Source organism: Cannabis sativa, chromosome 2 (assembly GCF_029168945.1).
Source record: "Cannabis sativa cultivar Pink pepper isolate KNU-18-1 chromosome 2, ASM2916894v1, whole genome shotgun sequence".
NCBI classification, from domain to species: Eukaryota; Viridiplantae; Streptophyta; class Magnoliopsida; order Rosales; family Cannabaceae; genus Cannabis; species Cannabis sativa.
Genome location: NC_083602.1, coordinates 89688158 through 89714154, shown reverse-complemented (window position 1 = coordinate 89714154; position 25997 = coordinate 89688158). Strand labels below are relative to the sequence as shown.

Genomic DNA, 25997 nt, shown 5'->3' with positions numbered 1-25997 from the left:
AGAAATATCCCAAACTAATTATTTGAAATGTTAAAATTTATAAAATAATCTCACTTAATTTATTCTATGCGACTATTATGGTTGCACAGTATAAATCTGTGACAATCATGTATAGTCTTGTGATTTGTAAGGAGAAATACTGGATAAGTTTTACAATTCCACATCGCTTGAGGAAGGTCAAGCTAGTGTAATGATTTTAAGATTGTGTAGGCATATATGAGATTACACAGTTGAATATGGCTTAAAATTAATTGATTGGTATTATCTATATCAACAATGTGCATCTTGTTTTCTTGTAGCTCATCACGAAATAACTTCAGTTAAGCGTGCTTGACATGAAGCATGCGAGTGATGACAAAACACGCTGTAAACACTCATGTTATTCTGTAGGGTCAGTCATCAATCCAGGATGCAGCTAGAGTGACGTACTCGTGTATAAAAGCCATATTCGTGGAGGAAGATCCAATTGAGCCTTAAAGCGGGGGCTTTACAGTAGTTTTGCAATTATCACTACAAAAAATATTACTTTTGCCAACACATTTTTGTGTTGGCAAAAGTTGGTATTCCGCTGGTAAAATAGAATTTACTTGTGATGTGTTGGCAAAAGAGGGTTGACAAATCAATGTTGGTATTAGAGCTTTTACCAGCATAAAATGAAAAGCGCTTGCAAAAATGACTTTTCCCAGTGCCTAAATGTATTGGTAAAAATTAGATTTTAGCCACTCACTACAAGAAAAATAGGCTTTAATGAGGACAAATTTCGTTAGTGAAGAGTGTCATTTTCGTCAGTAATGACCATTAATGACGACTTGTCGTCAGTAAAAAGTCGTTAGTAATACTTTGTCGCTAAAAATAAGTATCAATAACGACATTTAAAGTCGTCAGTAAAAATAAATATCAATAACGACAATGTCGTTATTGATAATATACACATTTTTTAAAAAAATATATATATAATTGATTATTTTATATAAAATTAAATTGTATTAAATAACTAATTTTTTAAATATTAATATACAAAATTAATTGATTTTTTTATAATTTTATTAATACGATAATAATTTAAGCTTAAAATAAAGTTTTTTTTTACAAGTTCTTTCCTTTTCAGACCAAATTCAAAAAGACCAAACAACAATAATAGATATAAAAAATTTCTGATGAAGAAAAAAAATAATAAGTATAAAGATTAATATTATAGAAATATACAATAATCCTAAGCAATCCCAAACTAAAATAAAAAGGAAACCAAATATAAAGATTACAAAAAAAACAAAACCCAAACCAGAAAATGCAATAAAGAAATATCAAATCTCCAATCCGCAAGCTCCGACCGCCTCTCTAAGTGTTCACTGTGAACTTCGACGAAGCAAGCCCAGTCCGAACCTCCAATCACCGTCGTCGATGGCAGATCTACATATGAGAGATCTTGTGGAAGAGAGGAAAAGATTGATTTGGTGAAACGGTTGGGCCCAGTCGAACGACGTCATTAGCTCGTCTGAAAAGAGCACTGCTGACCGACCATTGTGCCGCCTAGCGTTGCTTGCCGACTGACCTTCACTTGCACCACCAATGCATAAACGAGGTGAGAGAGAGAGAAATACAAAGGAGTAGAAAAAATGAGAAAGAAGAACAAAACTGAAAAAAAAAATAAGAAAGAAGAACAAAATTAAATAAATGGGGCGGCTGCTAGGGTTTGCTTGAAAGATAAATGATACATATATATATTCAATTAAAATTATTAAATATTAATAAAATTAATTAAATAATATATTTTGAAAAATGGGAAGGTGTTGAGCCGCGTGCGTGAGTCTTCCAAGAATTTTTTTGAAATGCCCAATGTTCTATATATACATGTTAAATGACAAGTATATGTAATATTAATGACGACATTATCGTCATTAAAAGCTTGTGTCGTCATTAATGTTTTATATAAATAAAAAAGAAATTTATCAATGACGATTGTGTAATGTCGTTATTGATGGTGGACTTATTAATGACGACAATTTGTCGTTATTAATACTGACGTTAGTGATACTTACTTTTCTTGTAGTGACTGTAAATGTACGCTGGTAAAACTTTGACTTCTTTGCCAGCGTAGTTTGCGAAATGTGCTGGTAAAAATGACATTTTATGTAGTGTATAATAGTCGTTTATGGTCACACAATGTAATTCATATATTTATTTTTTGACTATAGAAAATTATTTTACTAATAAAAATTTTTGTAAAGTTATTTTACTAATAACAATTTTCATAAAAGCTAATTTTTACAAAAACACTCCATATATAGTTTTATAGAGCTATATGTATAAACTTGTTTATTTTTACATTAATTTTTTTGGCTGTGTATGTTTTCTAATTAATAAGATTATATTATTTTTCTTTATGCATGTGAGACTCAGTATTATATTAATTAATTTTACCAAAAAAATATATATAGTATATGTATATGGAATTTTATGAGCTATTGTGTAATATTGGTGCTAATGTGCTCTGTAATTTTCATTTTTTATGCTTATATACTTATGTGGCTAGCTAGCTATATATATATTTTGGTAACTTGTTCTTAAAACTAATAATCTGACTACGTTTGGAACTGTACGTGTTGAATAGTTCAAAAAGTAGAATGAAAATAATAATATTTATATATAGATATAGGACCTTAAAATATAATTTAAACACATATAGTTTTAATTATTATATAAAATTTATTTTCAAGACAAAATGGGGAGTTTAAATTAAGTAACTTATATAATACATTAATCTAGTTTTTTTTTTTAACGGAGAATTAGTAATGTGCAGCAAAATACAAAATATCATATTACACATATAATACATATAGTTTTTTTTTTTCTTAAAGATAAGTGTTGGTAATATTAATTTATAGATAAGAGATATATGGATTTCAAAGTTGGTGACTACAAATGCTAAGTTGTTAAGTTAGTTATGACTTAATAAACTCTACGTAGTGAGATCTCTACGTAGGCACAAGCAAAAGTGCTTGCAGATGAAAGGTTAACTTCTAGGACTATGAACCAAAGTGAACGTTGAAGGGACTTCTTAGATAGGAATAGTGATAGCTAGAGTCGACTATTCATGATTCCCTTTCAGGAGAGAAGAATTAACTATTTGAAACTCCTTTCCGAAAGAAGACTAACTTTCTTGAAGACTCCTTTTGGTGAGGACAAAATAGACTTTCAAGAACGTCCTTTCGGACGACGTCTATCATTTCACGAGATCACTTCTTCTAAATGGACAAATGCCCTTTCAGATGACTTTCTATAACAAGAAAAACTTTTGGGGACCTTTTCATATGGAAGAACTGTATCACAATTTCCATTAACCACCTCATCTGGCATTAAGGTATATATCTTAATAAATATTAAGTGCCAAATAATAACAATATTCTTAAAATTAAAAATAGTAAAATTAATAAAATTTAAAACCACATCCTTCAATTATAATTTAATCCACGTATAATAATTATTTACTTTTAATTATTTGCTGTATAATTTTATTTAATTGGTCAATCACACCGTAATCTTTGATGGAGTTCTAAGCACAATTCATCATGACTTGCTACAAAAGATTTAAAAAATTAAAGCAAATAACTAATTTGAAAACTTTTATTCCAACATTCTAATTCTAATGGAAAATTATTTTGTACATAAATTAATATAGTGCAACTTGTGCAAATTAAGCTGTCTATATACAAAGACAAGCAATATCTAACCACTTTCACTAATTATAATTCTTTCAAATAATAATAATAATAATTAGATTTTTTTTGGTTGCATACTATTGCATGCAATATATTCCACGTAATATATATCAAACCCCATTTGGTCAAAATCCATAGATTATTTATTAATCCAATGTCCCCAATTTTTTTGTTTTGTTTTATTAAATCAAAGCTAAGCTGAGCTGTTTAATTAGATTTAGAAAAAAAGAATTAATCAATATAATTAATTAATAAATAATTAATGCCAATTCTTAAGCCGAAATCCAAGGCCTATATCTAGCTAGTATATAGTACGTACACTTGATTATATTATATATGTATTATTATAATAAGTAGCTATATATTGCACTATTAGCTATAAGTACTATAAATACACACACTCATATCTCATAATTTATAGAAGAGAATTAATTCAGATAAAAAACATAATAATATTGTGTATTTAGATATGGGTGACTTAACAAAGTCATGTGTATTATTGATGGTGTGTTTCTTGGTTGTGTTAATCTCAATGGAATTGGGTGTTGAGGGCCAAGGCCAAGGTGGTGGTTATAAGAAGGAGAAGAGGCCCGTGGATTGGGCGGCTACCACAAACTACGACGTTTTAACGCCGCTAGCATCGGGAAGAGAACGAGCATTTTGCAAAGCAAGAGGGAAATGTACTTCCAAAACCCTAACTTGCCCCGCGCAATGCCCGGAGCGAAAGCCTAAGAAGAATAAGAAGAACAAGGGTTGTTACATTGATTGTAGCAGCAAGTGTGAAGTCACTTGTAAATGTAAGCCCCACTCCTTAGATCTCAAATTAGCTATATATAATTTTGTGTTTTTGTGTTGGAATATATACATGTATTACTATATAAAAAAAATGTCACTTTTGCTAACTTATTAGCGTAAAAATGCGTTGATAAAAGTTAATTTTATTTTACCAGCATAATATTTATAATTTTTATCAACACAAAAATACATTAACAAACGTCTATTTTTTGTAGTAAATGCACTGAAAATAGATGTACATATATTGCTTCTAATTAAATTGTGTATTAGAAAAATTACTTCTAAAAAGTGATTTTTATAGTAGTGCTAAACAATATCTATCTAGTATATATATAGATCTTATTTTTATGACTGCACTTACTGATCTAATCTAACTATATATTATATAGTTTTATATGTCATTTTGTTCTATAAATAAGTCAACCTTCTTTTTTTAGTACATTACATGTTAAAACTATTTTAAATAATTTCCAACTCAACACAACCTTCTCATGAGAGGAGAGTCACAATTAATGCTTTTCTTCTTTGATAGAATTAATTATTATTGGTAGTTGAGAAAATACCAACTTCACAAATCACTCTCCATATTTAAAAAACACACATTGAAGTTTAATATTATTTTCCGTTAATTAGTTTCTTATATTATTTATTTAATTAAATTAGATAAAATTTGATATTAAATTTTACTATATCGATAAAATATTTATTTATAGACATGTGATTAGAACTCAATATGCATTTGTGACATCTTAAAAAAATGATTTTTTTTTTTTTTTAAATTTGTTGTAATTTTTGCAGTTAGAAGACCCAATTGTAATGGCTATGGTTCCCTTTGCTACGACCCACGTTTTGTTGGCGGTGACGGTGTAATGTTCTACTTCCATGGCGCAAAGGGTGGAAATTTCGCCATAGTCTCCGATGAAAACCTTCAAATAAATGCCCACTTCATCGGAACAAGGCCTCAAGGAAGGACCCGAGATTTCACATGGGTCCAAGCCTTGTCTGTCATGTTCGACACTCACACCCTTGTTATTGGTGCAAAACGTGTTCCTCTATGGAGGGATGACGTGGATGCCCTCACCGTCAGCTGGGATGGTGAGTCCATCCAAATCCCAACTGACGGTGAGGCTGAATGGAAAACCGACAGTTCTCTCACAAAACGACAAGTTGTTTTGGAGAGAACTGACGATTATAACAGTGTTAGAGTAACTGTGACAGGTCTAGTTCAAATGGACATTAGAGTGAAACCTATTGGGAAAGAAGAGAATAGAATCCATAACTATCAAATCCCAGAAGGAGATTCTTTTGCTCACTTGGAAACTCAATTCAAATTCTTGGATTTGTCTGATTCTGTGGAAGGGATTTTGGGTAAAACTTATAGACCTGGGTATGTGAGCCCCGTGAAGATTGGAGTTCCAATGCCGATGATGGGTGGTGAAGATAAGTACCAAACGACGTCGTTGTATTCTACTCTTTGTAAGTTTTGCAAGTTTCAGAGGCCAATATCTAATTCCGACGACATTGATAATAATGGTGAAGAAGTTGCTCTATCTTCTTGATAATATAATTAATCTAATTGATTAAATTAATGGAAATAATATTAATACTATTTTAATTGGTTTGGAAATATTTTAATTAACATGTTTGGTTTTATGTGATATTATGTAATTTAGCATTGTATCTGAACTAAAGCACGAATAAAGGGTTACAAATGTGTCTATGTATTCATTATTATTTCATTGAAAGTCTTATTATTAGCTTATTATTGTTTAAAATTTGAATTTATATCCTCAATTTTGAATGAGCTATCACTTGTTACAACACGATATATATGATAATTTTAAAAAATAAAGTGGTGCAAAACATTAACATACGGGTGATTTTATTTCCTTTTTTACTTTTTTTTTTTTAATGTAGGTATCCTTAATTTATATCTTTTTTTTTTTTGGTTGTTTTATAAAAAGATAGTAATTTTATCAAAAATTTCGTATGAGTAAAATTGTAAACTTTTACTCAAATTCAGTATTTTTATAAAAACCCCTATATTTTTCAAACAAGTGTGGGCTTCACCATTAAACGGGCCCATCAATTACATTACATGAGCCGTGGCCCACATTTTTTCTGTTTGATCTTATGATTAGAAATAGAATCACTATTATTTGTGAAATTTCTTTTATTTGATTTGAATTTAATCACAAGGCAATATAATAATGGATTTGGGCAATGTATTTCATTAAGGGCTATTTACAAAAATATGGGAAAATAAAGATAAGTTTTGATATATATGGCATAAAAACTTAATTACACTAAATATGACATTTTTTAAAAAAACTTACAAATATGGGAAAAAGTCTTGAGGAATGCCATAAAAAACTTTAAATTTGTGTTTCTTTTTATTTATTTTTTCTTTTTTAAAAAAATAAAATACTAAAATAAATAAAAATGATCTCAACTATAGATATTATTTTTTTTTACAGAAATTAAACTTGTTTTTTTTTTTATTTAAACTACTATTTTTTTTCTTTGTTTTTTTGTTAAAAACTAATTATTTCATTAAAAGCAGCAGAAAAAAAAAAAACCAGTTTCATCAACATCATCCTGAAGAAAAAACAATATAAAAAATTAATCTAAAGATAATATAAACTTTAAAAATCAGTTTCATCAACATTGAAAGAAACTATTAATTTCATTAAAAGAATTAAAAAAAATAGTTTCATTATGTTATTAGAATTTTTTTTCAAGTTACTTTTTTATTATTTTGTTTCTAGGTTGGAAACTTACACTTATATTTTGTTATTAAATTATTGGTAGGCATTATGTGTTGTTTTGATTATATTTGTGATTAGTATTTTTTTTTTTGTATATTTGTGTGTGTGTATGTTTTTATTTGATTGTCTGATGAAACTGGTTTCAATTAACTTTATTATTAACATTTGTATTTTGTTATGATTTTTTATAACGTCAAAACTGGTTTCACATGTCGAAACTGGTTTCACATGTCGAAACTGGTTTCACAGGTTTTAACTGTTCTGTAATGGGGTTGCTCAATTTTTATGATATTATTATATATTTTTTAGTTTGTATAAAACCAGTTTTATTATTGTATGATATTTGAACAACAATTTTTATTTTATTTTAATTAATCAGTTTCTGACACACATATTATTTTATTATTTTCATAACTGGTTTTTTTAAGTAACTAGTTTTTATAACTAGTTTTTTTTTTTTTTATTGTTGTTCATAATTGAGTTTTATTCAATTTTTTATTAATTTATTTCAAGAAACTGGTTTTTATTTGTTTGTTTTTATTTTGGTTGTTTTACTAACTGGTTTCTCACATTCCACTGCTTTTTTTTGTTATTCTTTTATGGTTTTTATTGCACTTTTGTCTCTTTAATTTATTTTGTTTCTTTTTTTCTCTTTGATTTTAATTTATGATTCTCTTTGTTATATTTGTTGCATATTGTATGTTTAAATTAACTCTAATTTTTGAGCAAGCAAATAAAAAATTAAATGCCAAAATAAAGAATGAAGTTAAAAGTTTGATTATTAGGTATTGATATAAAATTTATATGTTCGAAACTGGTTTTTAAATTTAGTATCGTTAATTTGTAAAAGTTTAGTTATTAGGCATTGTGTATTTTTTATTATGTTATTGATGAAACTTTTTTTTTTTGCCTCTTTTAATGAAATAATTCGTTTCTTTTAATATTGATGAAACTGGTTTTTAAAGTTAGTATCGTCTTTAGATTGTAATTTTTTTCATTATCTTGTTGATGAAACTATTTTTTGTATTCTTTAAATGAAATTATTAGTTTCTTTCAATGTTGATGAAACTAGTTTTTAAAGTTTGGATTCTTTTTAGATTATGATTTTTTATATTGTTTTTTTTTTTCAGGATGATGTTGATGAAACGGGTTTTTTTTTCTGCTGTTTTTAATGGAATAATTAGTTTTTAACAAAAAAAAAAAAACAAGTTTAATTTTTGTAAAAAAAATGAAATATAAAAATGTACACTTATTATATATATTAAGAGAAAAAAATTAGGTTAAGAAAAAAAAATTAAAAAAAAAAAGAGACACAAAGAGAAATTAGAAAAAAAAAAAGGGAAACTTACAAAAATACTGTTTTTTTACCAAATATTTTCAAAAATACTGGGACACGGCAAACTTTACATTTTTACTGTCCAATCCCATTTTTATTTCTTTTATACTGCCCAGGCCCAATATATTTACTTTTATACTGTCAATAGTAACAAAACACAAACAACACCTCTCCTTCGTGGTTGGGGACGAACAAATCAATACAAGAATTATAGAAACACTAGGAAAAAACCATCAAATCTGGCAAAGAGAAAAAATTACTAAATCAACAAAAAATTACTGTTTTGTAGTGTTATTTTACTGTTGTTTTAATATGGAAAAAAATACCACGTAAATAAAATATTATGAAAAATGACTGGACATGGAATCTATACTAGTTCTCATAAAGAGCAATGGACAATGAGAAAAAGAACATAATTATTTCAAGAGAATGTAACAATGCTCGAAAACAACACAACAACACTTGAAAATAACACACCAACAACAGACTTACACATTGGAACACCAATTAGAAGTAGGAGGAGAGTCAAAAACAAGAGAATTTGAAAACGACAAATTCAACATAGTTGACTATGCGAAGCTGGTTGCTAAAAAAATGGTAGAAAAACTTGAAAACAACAGTAAAAAACTAGATCCAGAAATCGACATCAACAACGCGAAGCTAATAACAGACAAACACCAACCAGAAGTTGAAAAAGGTTAGACATACAAAGACAAGGAAACACTGAAGAAAGTTTACAGCTTCTACGCAATCAAAAACAACTTCCAATACAGTTTTTGAAAACATATTTAATTGGGATTCAGTAAGAAATTTTTTAATATCTTCAATAACAGAGTAATAACCAGAGTTTATAACTCTGGAATGGTAGTATTCCGATCGGGTGTACTTAGATTTTCAATCCTATAAAAAACATAAAAAAACACTACTAAAACAACACAAAAAAAAAATAAAGAACATAAAAACAAGCATTAAAAAACTCTAGAATGGTATTATTCCGACCGGGTGTACTTGGATTCCCAATCCTATAAAAAACATAAGAAAACACTACTAAAACAAAACTAAAACAACACAAAAAAAATAAAGAATATAAAAAAAAAACCATAAAAAAAATAACAAAATATGCTATAAGAGGCTTCAAAAGATACAATACCACCACTGACAAAACCAGAGCTAACTATAACCCCAAAAAAGAAAAGAAAACATAATTAGTAACAACAACAAAAACCCAATAAAATTTATGTCGTTTTAGAAAAAATAAATAAAGAAACAAAGAATTTTTTTTTACTTAGAAAGTTTGAGTTGTTTGGTGTTCTTCTTCTTCCTCTGTATTGTTCTTCTTGAAGATATTCTTACTGAGATATGCTCTCTTCACCAAGAGAGCTTCCACACTCCTTCATCATCGTTTCAAGTTTTTTCTTTCAGCACACCCGCAATAAATTTCTCTCTATATATATCTTTATTTTCTCTCTCAAAACTCAAGTGAAAAAAAGAATGAAAGGAATGAGCTTTGTAAGTTTTTGAAATAGTGAAGAATGGAGAGAAGGGTTTTATGTAAAGTTCTTGGTTGATGGTCTTTATCTTGACACCAATCTCAAGAATTTTTCTATAAACATCAACCCACAAAAAGAGATAGAGAGAGAGAAACAAAATACATTTATAAGCTTGGGAATGGGAATCACGTGGGTGATGGGTGAGTTGTCTTCAATTTCAAATTTAAGTAATAATAAAGTTGTCAAATCATCCCTTTTTAAACCACTATTTTTTAAAAAAATGAAGAGATTAAACTATAAGCCACATAATATATAAAAACCTATAACTAATGTCCATATTTTTGAATCAAGGCAGTATACTGCCAAATTTAAAAAAAAAAACAGTAAAAATGTTATATTGGGCGTGTCAAAGTATAATTGTAAGATTATTGGAAAAGTTAGTAAATGATGTAAATTTCCCAAAAAAAAATAGAGAGAGATAAGCGAAAGAAAGAAAAAAAAAAGTAGCAACTGACTTAAAAGTTGAAAAGAAAAAAAAGAGACAAAATTAACTAAAAAATATATAAAAAAGACAAAAAAAAACTTTTTGAAGTTTCAAGAAGTAAAAAAGAAAAAAAAAATTAATAAAAGTATAAAAGTAAAATGTTTTTGTCAAATTAAAAATGTAATGTTTGAAAAAAAAAATGTAGTATTTGGTGTAAATTTTTTAAATAGAAAGAAACTCTAAAATGTAAGTGTAAAATAAATTAAAAAATAAATAAAACTAATTAAGCTAAAATCAAAAACATAAAATATGGGATTGGATAATAAGTTTATAAAAATATGGCATATCAAATACCATAAAAAATCTTAAATGTGAAAAAATGCCATAGAAGAGTGGCAAACCTAAAAATGCCATATTTTTCTAACTTTGTTATAAAATCCCATATTTCATGTAATTTTCACTTTCATTAATTTGTGCATTAATTTAGGTTCAGTTTTAAGGCCCATTAATGAATTTGCTTAAGGAACATGGATTGGGCATGATAATAAATTTGATGTTGGAGTTGAGTTGTAGGCCTAATTCACTTTAATTTTGATTTTTCCATCGGTTTTATTAGGTGGTGGCTAACAATATAGACTCATAAAACATAAGAGGAATACATATTATGAACAACCTATTGTGTTTTTTTAAAAATAATATCATATCACTATGTGTAATATTTAATTAAGAATTTTTATTTTTATGGTTTTTAAGGTATAAGTTTGTAAAAATATGACTTTATCTTAAAAAAAAAATTATTTTATAAGAAAATGTTAGAAAAAAGTAAAAAATATGAGAAAAATAAGATAGCTGGTTACGAGACTACCTGGTTACCTCTACCTAGTTTTTTCATATTTTTTTTTTTCAATTTTCTCATAAAATAATTTTTTTTTAAAAAAAAATCCATATTTTTACATAAAAAAAAAATATAAAAACTCATAAAATTTATAATTTCATCATATTTTAATGCATATTTGAGAAACACATATCATTACTCAACAACTTATACATATATATAGATACAAATATCTTATAATTAACTCAATAACTTATATATATAGATATATATTATAAACCCCACAATTTACTCATACATGAGTGTTTACCAAAATTTTCGAAAACCCATTTAAAGAAAATTGGAAACTAAAGAAAGGTTAAAAGAAATGAAAAAAATAATTTTTTACGTTAATTAGCCTTAATCCATGAGTCAGTAGTATCAAACTTCTTTCATGGCAGTAGTGAAGTTTTATTTATAGGTAGTCATGCACCTAGAGTCAGATTGATCTAGGCGCAATTAGAATTTTTAGATACCAAAAAGTCCATCGATGGAGAAAATACAAGATAAGTGTTAACTTTGGGTGTATTGGACTTGGTAGGTGAGACCCAACCCATAAAATCAGTAAGTGACAACTGTTCATTGTCCTGTTGATATTTATAGGACGCGCGAGTCATCGTCGTTTGGAGCATGGGGAAAGGGTGTATCAGAGTAGTGGTCGTGACAATCCCATAGAAGATTCTACCTTTTTGCCGTGAGCCTTTTTGGGAGTGGGTAGACGAGATAGGTCCCCAAATTTTATGGGATCATGTCAGAGGTGTAACACATAGACTTCATTCAGAATGGTAAATAGTTCTAAATTCGTATTTCTTTCCTGCATACTCCCATCAAGGGTATCAGGGCCGATCCTAAATTGAAATAGGCCATAGGCAAAAATATTTTTTGGGCCCTAACTATAAAGATAAATAGTATTTTTAAAAATTATTAAAAATATATATACATTTTTTAAAAGGTATTTTTTTTTATTTGGGCCCCTAAAATGACTGGGCCCTAAGCACATGCCTAGTCCGCCTATGTCTAGGGCCGACCCTGAAAGGTATCAGTATAGGCCAACACGCCTTGAAGGGCCTTGGGTGTACCATGAATAGCTTGCAACAAGTCCGGTAGGCTAAGCTCCATTCGAATCACTGGAACCTTTGGAGGCAAGTCGTTAATTAGCTTCTCTGAACAAAACTAGTCCACTCAGTAGCTATCCTTATTCGAGAAGATGGATAATTGGCATTCTCGGATGCTAGACTTGGGTAAGGCTTAGACTTAGTTTATTTAAGCTTTATGAGGGCTTTCTTGGCCTGTAGATGGGGCCTTCATGAGAAAGCCATGTGTTGTCAAGGTAAAAATACGGACAACAATAAATAATATGGGACAAAACACATATTTTTATATAAATAGATCGATTAATTACACTAAACATAATTTTTATCTAATTGGTAATAGATCATGATTGATGACTTGATGAGTCTTTTGTGTGGGGGTGAAACGGAATCTATGGAACACTTGTTCCTTCACTACAACCTTGCTTACCATCTCTAGAGATCTTTTTCTTAGGATTTAATTCTCCTTAATGATAATGGTACAAGGTGTTGAGATTGGGTAAAGTTCTTATGGTCTCAACATCTATGGGTGTTGATACCAATGATATTTTAATGTATGCATCAATTGTGGTGGGTACCATATAGATGGCTAAAAATGACAAAATTCATAACAATGTGAGTAAACTTTTCCCATCATTTTAATTTTTTTTCGTAGTGTTTTTCAAATTATGCTTCCTCTCTTCTTTTAGAATCTAATGCTAGTATTTGTTTGGATTGGAATCCGCCACTGACAAATTGATACAGATTAATTGTGACGTTGCAGTTGGGATGGAGCATATAATGACAATAGCAACTGCTAGAAATGATGATGCTGACATTGTGTGGGTGACTTCTAAGAGTCTACCTTCTAAGGATCCCCTCACTCGAGGGGTTGATGCTTGTATTTGTAATTTTAGAAAGTGATTCTGATGTTGTTGCTAGTACTATTAAGGGGCTTTTCGTTAATTAGATGAGATATTAACAATTATATCACTATCTGTAGGAATCACTCTCACTTATTTTTTAGTTGTATTTTTAATTTCTAAGATTTCGAGCATCTTTAATTTTGCATGTCCATGGCCACACAATGTTGCCAAAAGGGCATTGGCAACTAATGCTACTGCTTTGATTGAGTTTCCTCAATACCAATTGAATGTTTGAAATGATAGTTTTTCAAAACAAAAGAAAAATTCTTAAACTTTGCTAAGATTTTAGTGATTAGATAAAATTAAAAACTACATGTTTGATGTGATTTAGTTATGGACACACATTGTGTCCTATAGCTAGGGCTGAAGCACCACTCAAAAAGAATTATCTTATTTATAGTACTGAGTGTTTTTAAAATAATTAAATACACATATATTATATGTTTTTAACTTAGTAATTACACACTAAATGATAAAAAATAGCCCCCACAAATATATATAATACATACACTAATGTGTATAGTTCATTAATTCTCGTGGAGGTCTTTTTGGCATGCATGCAAACAATAATTCTTAATTTATGAAAATTGTTACTACAAATATTGGTGATCACAATTCACATATTAATTAATTATGCTTTACGTGTTTTATTCTTGTTCTCTTTCACATTTGTAAGTAAGCCACCTTTTGACCCCCCAACAACTTGTCCTTTTATTATTCTTAATTATTTCTTTTTTCTCCTTACCCTAGGTGATGATGATGCTATACATATATATAATATTAATTTGCATATGGTCATTAATTTATTATTTTTCTACTTAACTTCATTAAGTATATATATAGAGATATCTTTATGTTTATAGCTATATAATGTTAATGATAGTGTTCTTTTTTGTAATTAAGAAAGAATATTATCACTTACGACCTAACTATATATAGAAGTTAGAGAGTGGCTTATTCACCAAATTATTAAGGTCAATTTAAATCTGATTCACACTGTCTTTATAAGTTTCATGGAGTGTATAATTAGGATTAGGTTCACAAATATACTTCATGATTAATACATAATATAATATGATGATTAGAAATATTAAGGGACACCAAATACCGACTTAAGGATGGGATAGCTGAGGCATGGGCTCAAGGCCTCTTAAGGACTGTTTGACTTCATAATTTAAAAAATATTTTTAATTTATAAAAATAGAAATAGTTTTAAAAATTAATAGGGGTTGTTTGGCCAAATTTTTTAAAAATAAAAAACATCAGTTTTTAAAAAACTAGAAAACAATTTACATCAAAATGTAGTTTTCAATTTTTGAAAACAATTTCTTTTTGTCTAACATTATATTTTACATTTTTACTCACATATTCGGACCCCATATCCTGGACCCTGAACCCGGTACCCTGGTACCCTAGACACCGAATTCGGTATCTCGGACCCCGGACACCGGACCTTGGAACACGGACATGGACACGGACCTTAGACTTAGACCTAGACCCCGAACCATGGACTACAGACCTAAACCAGGATCCCAGACCATGGACCATGGATCACGGACCCCGGACACCGGGCCTGGACTCCTCGGACCCAGACCCCTTGGACTTGGACCCCAAACATAGACACGGACCTGGACCCAAACCCAGACCAAGACCTGGACCCAGACTTAGACCCGAACCTGAACCCCGGGCCTAGACCCGAACCCGGACTCTGGACCCCGAGCCTAGACCTGAACCTGGACACCGGACCTCGACCCCAGACCCGGACCTAACCCCAAACCCCGTGTTCGGGTTCCAGGTCTGAGTCCGGGTTCGAGTCCAGGTTTGGGTCTAAGTCCGAGGTTGGATGAGTTCATGTCATGGTATGGTGTAGAATATTAATTTTTTTTTAATAAAAAAAAATCTAAAATATTTTTAAAAAACCTGAGCCAAACACCATTAATTATTTAAAATAATAAAAAATTATTTTTTGTTTTCACTTTTGAAAACACAATTCTAAAAATTAAAATCTAAAAACACAGCCAAACAGTCTCTTAGATTCTTGAGATGGCCTTGAGAACACATAAAGTGTTAAGCACCACAAAAAGTAATACACTACTATTATTAGTCATGTTATTCAACTATTAACTATTTACAACATCTTATACAATAGTGTAAATACTTTAAAATATTTAATAGCAATGCTCATACAAAAATCATGACATGATACCCTCACTAATTATAATTTATAATTTGTTAAAAAATATTTATCGGTAAATATATATTTTAACATAAATTATTTATGAATTTACGATACAAATATCTACCATCGGTCTTAGAATCTTGTCAAATCAGAATAATTTATTATTTAACCGAATAACATGCTTTGCTAAATTATAAAATTTAAAATTATTGATAAATAATTTTAAGCTGGTGAGATGGTCAAAATTACAATCCAAACTAATTAACTATGTAGTCATTTTAAGTATTATTAATTAATTTGATGTTGTTATTAATGTATGAGAATATATAAAGCAATTTTCTCGGGTCAGACTCATTGACAGAATATACATTAATTAATATTAACTTTGAAGCACTTCTAAGCACACACTGACTTGCTAAAAAAGATTTGTTAAAAGCAAATTATCAGTTTCTTTATTAATTGATTTTTTTTAATTCCAACATGTATATATATAAATATATCTCATGCATGAAATTATAAAGATTGTGAAAATCGTATTGTGTAGCCTGTAAAGGCTTTCTAAAAACACACCTAGTAGTAGTATAACCAAGAACAAAGCTATAAACAAAATTTAAGTGAAAGCAATTATTTATATTATTTTTTTTAGTGTGACCTGAATTTTAATGAAAGTTATAAAAGTTAAAACATAAATTAATACATAATTGTCTTAATATAATTTTTAGTGTAATGTCATTCTATTTATTTTAGAGCACTTACGTGAGATACTTTAAAATAGAGAACCTTTAAAATGTTTAAAGAATCAAACTAAAAAAACACTACATCAAATATTTTAAATTCTTTTTTTATATTAAAGTTTCTTTAAAATTTATTATTTGTGCTTTATGTTTATAGAATATTAATATTCATTGCTTGTATATATTTTATTAATTGTTTTGGGTTTGAATAATTTTTTTATATATTTGAAATAATTAAAATTTTAAAAAATATTAGGTTTTAGTAATAAATTTTATTTGGTTTAAATAAAAAATAAATAAAATTTTTGTAATATATTTAAAAGATAGAATATAGAAAGTCAGTTATTTTTTTTTTGTGGACTAGACTCCAAATAGCCAAAAACTGTTCTTGAGCTAAATGTATCACATTGTAACTACTCTTATTTTTTTTTTTGAAAGAAAGTATGCCATTAAATTAAAGCAAATTAGCTGTTACAGAAGGACCAATAAATATAGGACAAGTATCTGTCCACAACTGAACTCCTAAAGGACTAGTAACAGACTTAGCTAGTGCATGGGCCACACTATTCGCATCACGCGAAATGGCACAGCAAGAACCACCACCAACAGCCGCTAAAAGAAAAAATTGTTATAACTAGTGCCACCTCATCATGTGTTTAGTGCCACATTAGGCTACACTATAGTAATTATATAACACAATCATCATAATTATTATAATTCTTCCAATATGATAACATACAATTAATTTTTGGGGGGTTTTGTTAATTAGTAGTAGAAGTCAACCAAATAAAATATTCTACAAAAAGTTTTCTTTTTCTTTTTCTTTCTATATATTTAATATTATGTCCAGGTGCTTTGATATATAAGTTTTATAGAATTAATTAATGGATGCCAAACCTTAAGCCGAACTCCATGCTTTTAGTATAGAATTTTTGATTAATTAACACCCCTTAGGCCTTATATAAACACAACTTATAATCACAACATTCACAATCTCATAAAACATATTTCATTATTTCTCAAATAATAGAAGTATTGAGAACATATTGAGAAAGAGAAAAAAAAAACACATATAATTATTAGTTATATAAATCTTAATTAGAGATGGCTAGATCAAGAAAGTCACATGTAATTGTGGCTCTCTTGGTTATGTTAATCTCAATTGAATTGTCCATCAACGTTATGGGCCAAGCCCAAGGTGGTAACAATAACGGAAATGACAACGGCAACAATAACACTGGAGACAACAACGGTAACGGTAACGGCAACAACAATACTGGAGATAATAACGGGAACAACAATGGTAACAACAACACTGGAAGCAACAACGGTAACGGTAATGGAAACAACAATAGTGGAAGTAACAATGGAAATGGAAACGGAAATAATAATGGTGGAAGTAATAATGGAAATGGAAACGGTAACAACAACGGTGGAAGTAATAACGGTAATGGTAACGGTAACGGTAATGGAAATGGGAACTCAAACCCAAGTCCAAACTCAAACCCAAACCCAAGCCCAAGCCCAACGAAGCCCACTAAACCCACTAAACCCACGAAACCCACTAAGCCACCGGGGTACGCTGCTTCAACACATTACGATGTTTTAACACCGTTAGGTTCAGGAAGAGAACGGGCATTGTGCCAAGCTAGAGGAAAATGTAACAAGAAAACGCTGACGTGTCCAGAGGAATGCCCAACAAGAAAGCCTAAGAATAACAAGAAGAAGAAAGGTTGTTATGTTGATTGCAGCAGCAAATGTGAAGTTACTTGCAAGTGTAAGCCTTCCTTAATCTCTTAATTTATTTAATTAATTAATTTTCACTTAATTAATCATCTTGCCAATTAATATTTAACATCAACTATTTTATATTTTATACGCATCAAAATTTCTTACCGTAGGTATCAAATATAATTTTATGAAGATATTTATTATGTTCTTATTTAACGTAGGTCGTCGTTTTACTGAGAGCGATATTCTCCTTGCTCTTCAGTCCATTGTTTTAGCGGATATTTATGTCTAATAAAATTTATTTTCATTCAACAAAAAATAAAAAAATTTAAAATACTTTTCTTGAAAGGGATTCTTAAAATAATGACAAGAGACAATTTGCTATTTTATATTTTATTTAAACACTACTTTAAATTATACATAATTTCCCAAAATTTCTCTATAGTAAAATATGCGTTCATAAAAGAAGGTAAAAAATATTAGAAGTGTCTTAATTAAATTGTTATGATTTTGGCAGTTAGAAGACCCAACTGTAATGGTTACGGTTCACTCTGCTACGATCCACGTTTTGTTGGCGGTGACGGTGTAATGTTCTACTTCCACGGCGCAAAGGATGGAAACTTTGCCATAGTCTCCGACGAAAACCTCCACATAAATGCCCACTTCATCGGAACAAGGCCTCAAGGAAGGACTCGAGATTTCACATGGGTCCAAGCCCTATCTGTCATGTTCGACACCCACACCCTTGTCATTGGAGCAAAACGTGTCTCACAATGGAACGATGGTGTGGATGCCCTCACCGTTAGCTGGGACGGTGAGTCCATCCAAATCCCAACTAACGGAGAGGCTGAATGGAGAGCTGACAGCTCTCTCAGCAAACGACAAGTCGTTTTGGAGAGAACTGACGATTATAACAGTGTCAGAGTAACAGTGGCAGGTCTTGTCCAAATGGACATTAAAGTGAAACCCATTGGGAAAGAGGAGAACAAAATCCACAACTATCAAATCCCAAAAGGAGATTCCTTTGCTCACTTGGAAACTCAGTTCAAATTCTTGGATTTGTCAGATTCTGTTGAAGGAGTTTTGGGTAAGACTTACAGACCTGGGTACGTGAGCCCGGTGAAGATTGGAGTTCCGATGCCAATCATGGGTGGAGAAGATAAGTACAAAACGACGTCGTTGTATTCTCCTCTTTGTAAGCATTGCAGGTTTCAGAGGCCAAACAATGGTGATGAAGTTGCTCAATTCTGATGATAATAACATATATAGAAATTCATAACAATAAATGTTATATTTGGTTTTGAGAAACATACTTTAATTTCTTATTTATGCTATATTTTGTAATTTAATATTGTAAAACACAAATAAAGGGCTAAAAAAATGTCCATGTATTCATTTTTTCATTAATCTTTTTCACTTGTTTTATATTTTATACTGCATTTTTTTTAACAATGAACATGTAATTGAAATAATCAAACTATGAAATGATGGACTGCCTTATTCATTGATGAATTATTAGTTTAAATTATTATACATGCTATATACTTACAAACTAATAATTATGTGAATTTTTTTTTAATTTACTCTATGGTCTCAATTGATCACCGAGACCAAAGGTTTAACTGACGTGGGTTTGGTCTGCTTTATATACTCTTTGGTCTCGGTTTGTGTTTTAGTATCAGTTAGCTAGCCAACCAACACTATTAGTTTTTCGTAAAGTTGATTACAAACCGACACCTCAAATTGAGAGTACTCATCGGTTTAAAAAAAAAAAAATTAACCAACTCTCGAACCAACACAAAACATATATTTTGACTATTTTTTCAACTAACTTGCACATTTGGTTTTTCCAATTTTTCAAACTACACTCGCACAACGAAACTAAAAAATCGCAGAAACCGCACTGCAAAAAATAGTATGGTGCGGTGCAATTTTTACAGTTTCTACTGTTTGGACTATCACCAATAATTAAACTATCATAAATACAACAAAACTTGAGCAACACTTCTCAAAGTTACCATAAGGCTTGAAATTATAAATATGAAAAAAATTAAGTTTCAATAATACAATAATTAGTAGGCTTTGAGTTGGACATTCATATATTGGACCTAAATAAATATAAAAAATATTATTTTTATATTGGACAGTGAGGTGCGGTTTGAACCGCATAATAACAAATTAAAACCGCATGCAAACTGTACCGGCTGTACGGTTTAAGAAAAATTTAAATCGTGACCGCACCGTAAATAATTTCAAACTGCATTTTTTTTTGCGGTGCAGGTAATTTAAACGGGTTGATGAACACCCCTAAGTGTAGAATGATATTTACGCTAATTATTATTATAGTTTTGAAAAATTCTGCAGTAGATTCTTTTAAGGTTGTTCTACTAGATTATTATCAAGAAAAGTTTTTTGCTCAATTTTTTTATGATCGTGTATGTTATAATTATTTAGGATTATTCGTAAGCTTTACAAAATTTTGAATAATTTACAGTGCTGAAAATAAAGTTTAAACAATTACTTACCACGCGTATACAAAAATAGTCGCAAGCTAGTGCAACAAATTGTGTAAATTTTATTTTCGACATTGTAAACTACTTAATTTTTTTTTAAAATTTTACTGATTATCATAAATAACAATAACATATATGATCATGAAAAGAAATTAAACTGAAAAGCTCTCTTATATGTTGAAATAGATAAGAGTATACCAAAACACTATTTAAGAGTGTGTACATTCAGTGACTTTGTGACAGTCAGTAGTCCCGTGATCTGTAAGAAGAAATACTGGGTAAGTTGTGCAATCCCACACTGCTTGGGGAAGGTCAAGTTGGATGATTCTGAGAACAGTTGAAGAGTGCTTAAATGGATTGATTGTTATCAATAAGGTGTATCTTATTTTTCGGTAGTCCATCACGAAAGAACTCCACAGTTAAGCGTGCTTGACCTAATTTTAGGATGGGTGGACTCCTGGGAAGTTTTCCTAAGAAGCGTGCGAGTGAAGACAAAGCACACTGAAAACACTCGTGTTGGTTTGTAGGGCCAGTCCTCAGTCTATGAAGCAGCCAGAGTGACAAACCTGTGTATAAGAGCCAGGTTTGTTGGCATGCCAACATTCCTTCTCCTTTTAGGGCTTATATGAAAAAAAATTTAAGTCGTGAATATCTGAATAGAACGAACCGCTCCGTACATATCTTTGCTTCGGAACAAAACTTACCTAATAGTTTTGTGATACCATAATGTTTGATGAAACTTAAAGGATAAAAGCATGATAATGGGGCATGTGGTCGATGAAAACCCATCATGACAACAATAATTCTTGCAACTTAATTCTCCACATCAACCGCTCCTTTTCTTGTGGGTGTCCAAGTTCAAACACTTGCCTTCAAAATATTTATAAAGAAATGTTAGAAGACAATAATCACATTCTAGGTGTTATACTATTATTTATCCAATTAAATAGTAGGTTCAATAGCTTTCAAAAGAAAATATTAAGTTCAATATATGTTAATTTAATGCTTATTTTTTTTAAAAAAATTGTTAAAGATTTGCAACACACCACTTTATAGTAAAATTGATTATTATTGATGCCTAATATAGTCATACTTATAACTATAGAAATATTTTTAGGTAGATGCATTTTGCTTTATATTTACTTTATATAATTGTGTATATTGTAGTAATTATAGCAAGAATCTTATAAATTTTATAAATAATTTACAATATTGAAAATAAAACTTAAACAATAAATCCTGTGTCTATCTTTTTATGTATTTGTAAATGATTATTTTAAATTTTGTTTGATACTATAAATTATTTAAAAAAATTCAAATATATATAGTGAGATTCCTACTATAATTATAGAATTATAACTTTTCAAATATCGAAAATAAAAACCACATTTACAATATAAAAAAGCAAGTATAATACCCCTACCTAATAATATATTCATATTTAAATAAATATATGTCCTCTTTTACAACTTGAAGTGTTGTTTTGTTTGTCTTATTATTATTGATTTCTTTTAGTTTGAAGTTACTAAATGCTATATATAATATAAAATTTGCATGTGGTTCTTTGCATGCTATTTTTCTACTTTACTTCATTGAGAATATTATGTATGTTTATAGTTAGCTATATGAAAGTAAGATCCAGCTATATTTTTTGTAGCTTAGTTTTAAAACAAGCTTTGCCCAACTCTGTTTCAGACTGAAACTCTCTTAAATAGTTCATGGAGTACAATGAGAATTATGTCCATTAAAATTCCTTTCATATACATAAAAAAAATGAAATTACAAATTTTATGAATTTTTATATTTTTTTTTTCGAAAAGGTTATTTTATGAGAAAATAAAAAAAAAATAAAAATTATAGAAAAATCTGATAAGGGTAACTAGATACTATTATGGTAACCAGAGTGGTAACTAGTTACCATAAAAGGTAACTATGTATCTTATATATAACAACTACAACTAGTGATTAGGTATAGATCAAGCTACTAACAAAAAAGCAAGCCATATTGTTAAGTCTTAAGTATACCGTACATATAATTATTCTTCCAAATAAGATTTAAAATTGGAGTTTATTTTGTTACTAAAAGTCAATGTATTATATAACATTATTATTTCAAACAATATATAGAAACACTCCAAATATTTTTATTCTTTTAGATGTGTTAATGTGTATTTTAGTCTAGAAGATGATCAATTATTATTGATGCCAAAACTTAAGCCTAACTCCAATGCTTTGGCTACTCTGTACACACTTGATTAATTAATTTACCATACACATTATGTATATATGGTATATATACACACACACATAACATATATCTATATACTTCTCATCAAACAAAAAATCCCAATAACAATAAAAAAGAAAAAATCCCTTTGTAAAGATGGCTACAAAAAAGTCATCATATGTACTATTAGTGGCTCTCTTTGTAGTGTTTATCTCAATTGAGATGGCCATTATTGTTGGTGGCGAAGGTACTGATAATGGTAATGGTAATGGAAACGGTGGAGGTAACAATGGAAACAACAACGGGAACAACAATAGCGGAAATAACAATGGAAATGGTAACGGTAATGGTAACAGTGGAAACAATGGTAACAACGGAAACAACAAAGGCAACAACAACAATGGAAAGAACAACGATGGCAATGGTAATGGAAATAATAATGGTAACAACGCTAAGGCAAAGAAGCCACCCGGTTATGCTGCTTCAACACACTATGATGATCTGACGCCATTAGCTTCGGGAAGGGAACGTGCATTTTGTCAAGCTAGGGGGAAATGTAAATCGAAAACCCTAACATGTCCTGCCGAATGCCCCGAGAGAAAACCTAAGAAGAACAACAAGAAAAAGGGTTGTTATGTTGATTGTAGCAGCAAATGTGAAGTCACTTGCAAGTGTAAGCATAAATAAATAAACATATTTTTTCATTAATTTAATATAATTTAAAATTAACATAAATTTCTCAATTGGATAATTAACATTTATTTACCATTGGTAAATTATTTTTTTATACAAATATTATTTTATATATATTACATAAATAAATAAGTATAGATGGCAGAAAGAAATTAGTATAATTATTCACACCAAATATTTAATTAATTTACAGCATGACAATAGATTCTAAGTTTAGTTTTTGATTAATGTTAAGCATTCAATATTCTGTCTCATATTTTTTTTTACCAATGGTACTCACCAATATAAAGTTGGACATTTTATGAATGATATTAATAATTATTAAATTAAAATATATTAAATTGTACCAACAATATTAAAATTTTGTAATGCTCTTTCAAAATTCTCACTAATTAAATAAGAGTACCTACTAAACAATAGCAACATTCTTATAAAGTAAATTATATGTACTTTAAGGGTGAAAATGAGAAAACCAAGCACAAAATCTTTCTGTCAAAAAGAAAAACTCACTCTTTTGTATTAATTTGTTGTGTTTGTGATTTTGGCAGTTAGAAGACCCAACTGTAATGGTTACGGCTCACTCTGCTACGACCCGCGTTTTGTTGGTGGTGACGGTGTAATGTTCTACTTCCATGGTGCAAAGGGTGGAAACTTTGCAATTGTCTCTGACAAAAATCTCCAAATAAACGCGCACTTCATTGGAACAAGGCCTCAAGGAAGGACCCGAGACTTCACATGGGTCCAAGCCTTGTCTGTCATGTTCGATACTCACACCCTTGTCATTGGAGCGAAACGTGTAGCACAATGGAACGACGACATTGATGCTCTCATCGTCAGTTGGGACAGTGAATCCATCCAAATCCCAACTGAGGGTGAGGCCGAATGGAGAGCTGACAGCTCTCTCACTAAACGACAAGTCGTTTTGGAGAGAACTGACGATTATAACAGTGTCAAAGTAACAGTTCCAGGTCTATTGGAAATTGACATTAAAGTGAAACCCATTGGTAAAAAAGAGAACATAGTCCATAACTATCAAATCCCAAATGGAGATTCTTTTGCTCACTTGGAAACTCAATTCAAATTCTTTAATCTCTCGGATTCTGTGGAAGGAGTTTTGGGTCAGACTTACAGACCTGGATACGTTAGTCCTGTCAAGGTTGGAGTTCCAATGCCGATGATGGGTGGGGAAGATAAGTACCAAACGACGTCGTTGTATTCTCCTCTTTGCAAGTTTTGCAGGTTTCAAAGGCCATCCATGTTTGAAGAAGTTGCTAAGTTCTAATTTATGATTATGATGATGATGATAATAGAAATTAATCATAAAAATATGGAAATTTTTTCTTTGGTTTTGAGAAATAACATCATAATTGTATATGATGATATGCAAATTAAAATGGAAAATAAAAGGGTATAACAGCCCATGTATTAATTCATTAATTTTTTTATTACAATCAATGTAATCATTGTTATTTGATTAACTTTGAACTATTTGGATTATTTGTTACTTTTCTATTTGCTAATAAAAGTGGAAAAAAAATTAAAGGTGTTTTCCGATCTATTATTATTTATATATCAATATAGTTTATCCCATATTGACTAAGAAAAATCTAAAGAAATAAACAAATGAAAAAGAAACAAAGATTATTATGATTCCTAACTATTTATTATTTTATTTCCTAATGCAATTACATATTTTCTCTTCTTCCTTTTTAATTGACAAGTTGCATTAAGTAGTTTATAATCTGGTTAAGACTTACAAATCTAATCTATGTGAAAACTCTCAATAATTCTATAGTAAAATTTAATCTCAAACAAAGCATTAAACAAAGCAACTCATAAAATCATATAAATAATCTAGATACTTTCGTCCTAAATTAATTTCCATCCATAACAATCAAAATATATTTAAATTTCACTTTTCAGAATCAAACAATTTTGATTCGAATTCATAAATAACAATTATAGGTGATCAATCAATAATTGCAAAATTAAATGAGATTACATGAGATTGAAATAAGAGAAGAAGATTAAATTGAATAATTACATTAAATCCATAAAATAAATTCAAATGGTTCACATAATAATATTTTGAGAAAATTAGGCCATTCAATTTAACAAAGATTCAATCAAAAACATATAAAATATAAAGATACATGAGAAATAACACTACTTGGAGCCCTTTAATGGTGTCTTTTGCTTCAAGCCTTCCTCCTATGCTCCAAATTGGCCTCTAAGTTTAAATGCCTTGAAAACTTAGCTCCTTACCCCCTTTAAATACTAAATTAAGAAGGTTTCTCAAAATCCTCCAATATCGTACATTGCTTAGAAAGTCGCGACATTCAATAGAAGTTTCCCAAATTTTTAATTCTTGATTTTATTTCAAGAAAGAGACAACTCTTGATTTTGGACCATGAATTTCGAAGCTAAAAATATGAATTTTGACCAATTTTAGGTAATG

The 25997-nt window shown here is 29.6% G+C and overlaps 3 protein-coding genes across 3 annotated transcripts; all 3 read left to right on the top strand.

The window, feature by feature from the left end:
• The first annotated feature begins 4109 nt into the window (after positions 1-4109).
• Positions 4110-6234, top strand: LOC115718855 (uncharacterized). The gene is made up of 2 exons (XM_030647664.2): positions 4110-4516; positions 5313-6234. Exons 1-2 carry the CDS (start codon positions 4189-4191, stop codon positions 6071-6073), a joined length of 1089 nt encoding a protein of 362 aa, XP_030503524.2. The 5' UTR covers positions 4110-4188; the 3' UTR covers positions 6074-6234.
• An 11125-nt stretch (positions 6235-17359) lies between these two features.
• On the top strand, positions 17360-19517 carry LOC115720679 (uncharacterized). The gene is made up of 2 exons (XM_030649847.2): positions 17360-18152; positions 18624-19517. Exons 1-2 carry the CDS (start codon positions 17480-17482, stop codon positions 19355-19357), a joined length of 1407 nt encoding a protein of 468 aa, XP_030505707.2. The 5' UTR covers positions 17360-17479; the 3' UTR covers positions 19358-19517.
• Positions 19518-22734: 3217 nt separating this feature from the next.
• On the top strand, positions 22735-25067 carry LOC115720518 (uncharacterized). The gene is made up of 2 exons (XM_030649665.2): positions 22735-23519; positions 24088-25067. The coding sequence occupies exons 1-2, from the start codon at positions 23003-23005 to the stop codon at positions 24819-24821; spliced, it is 1251 nt and encodes a 416-aa protein (XP_030505525.2). The 5' UTR covers positions 22735-23002; the 3' UTR covers positions 24822-25067.
• The last annotated feature ends 930 nt before the right edge of the window (positions 25068-25997 follow it).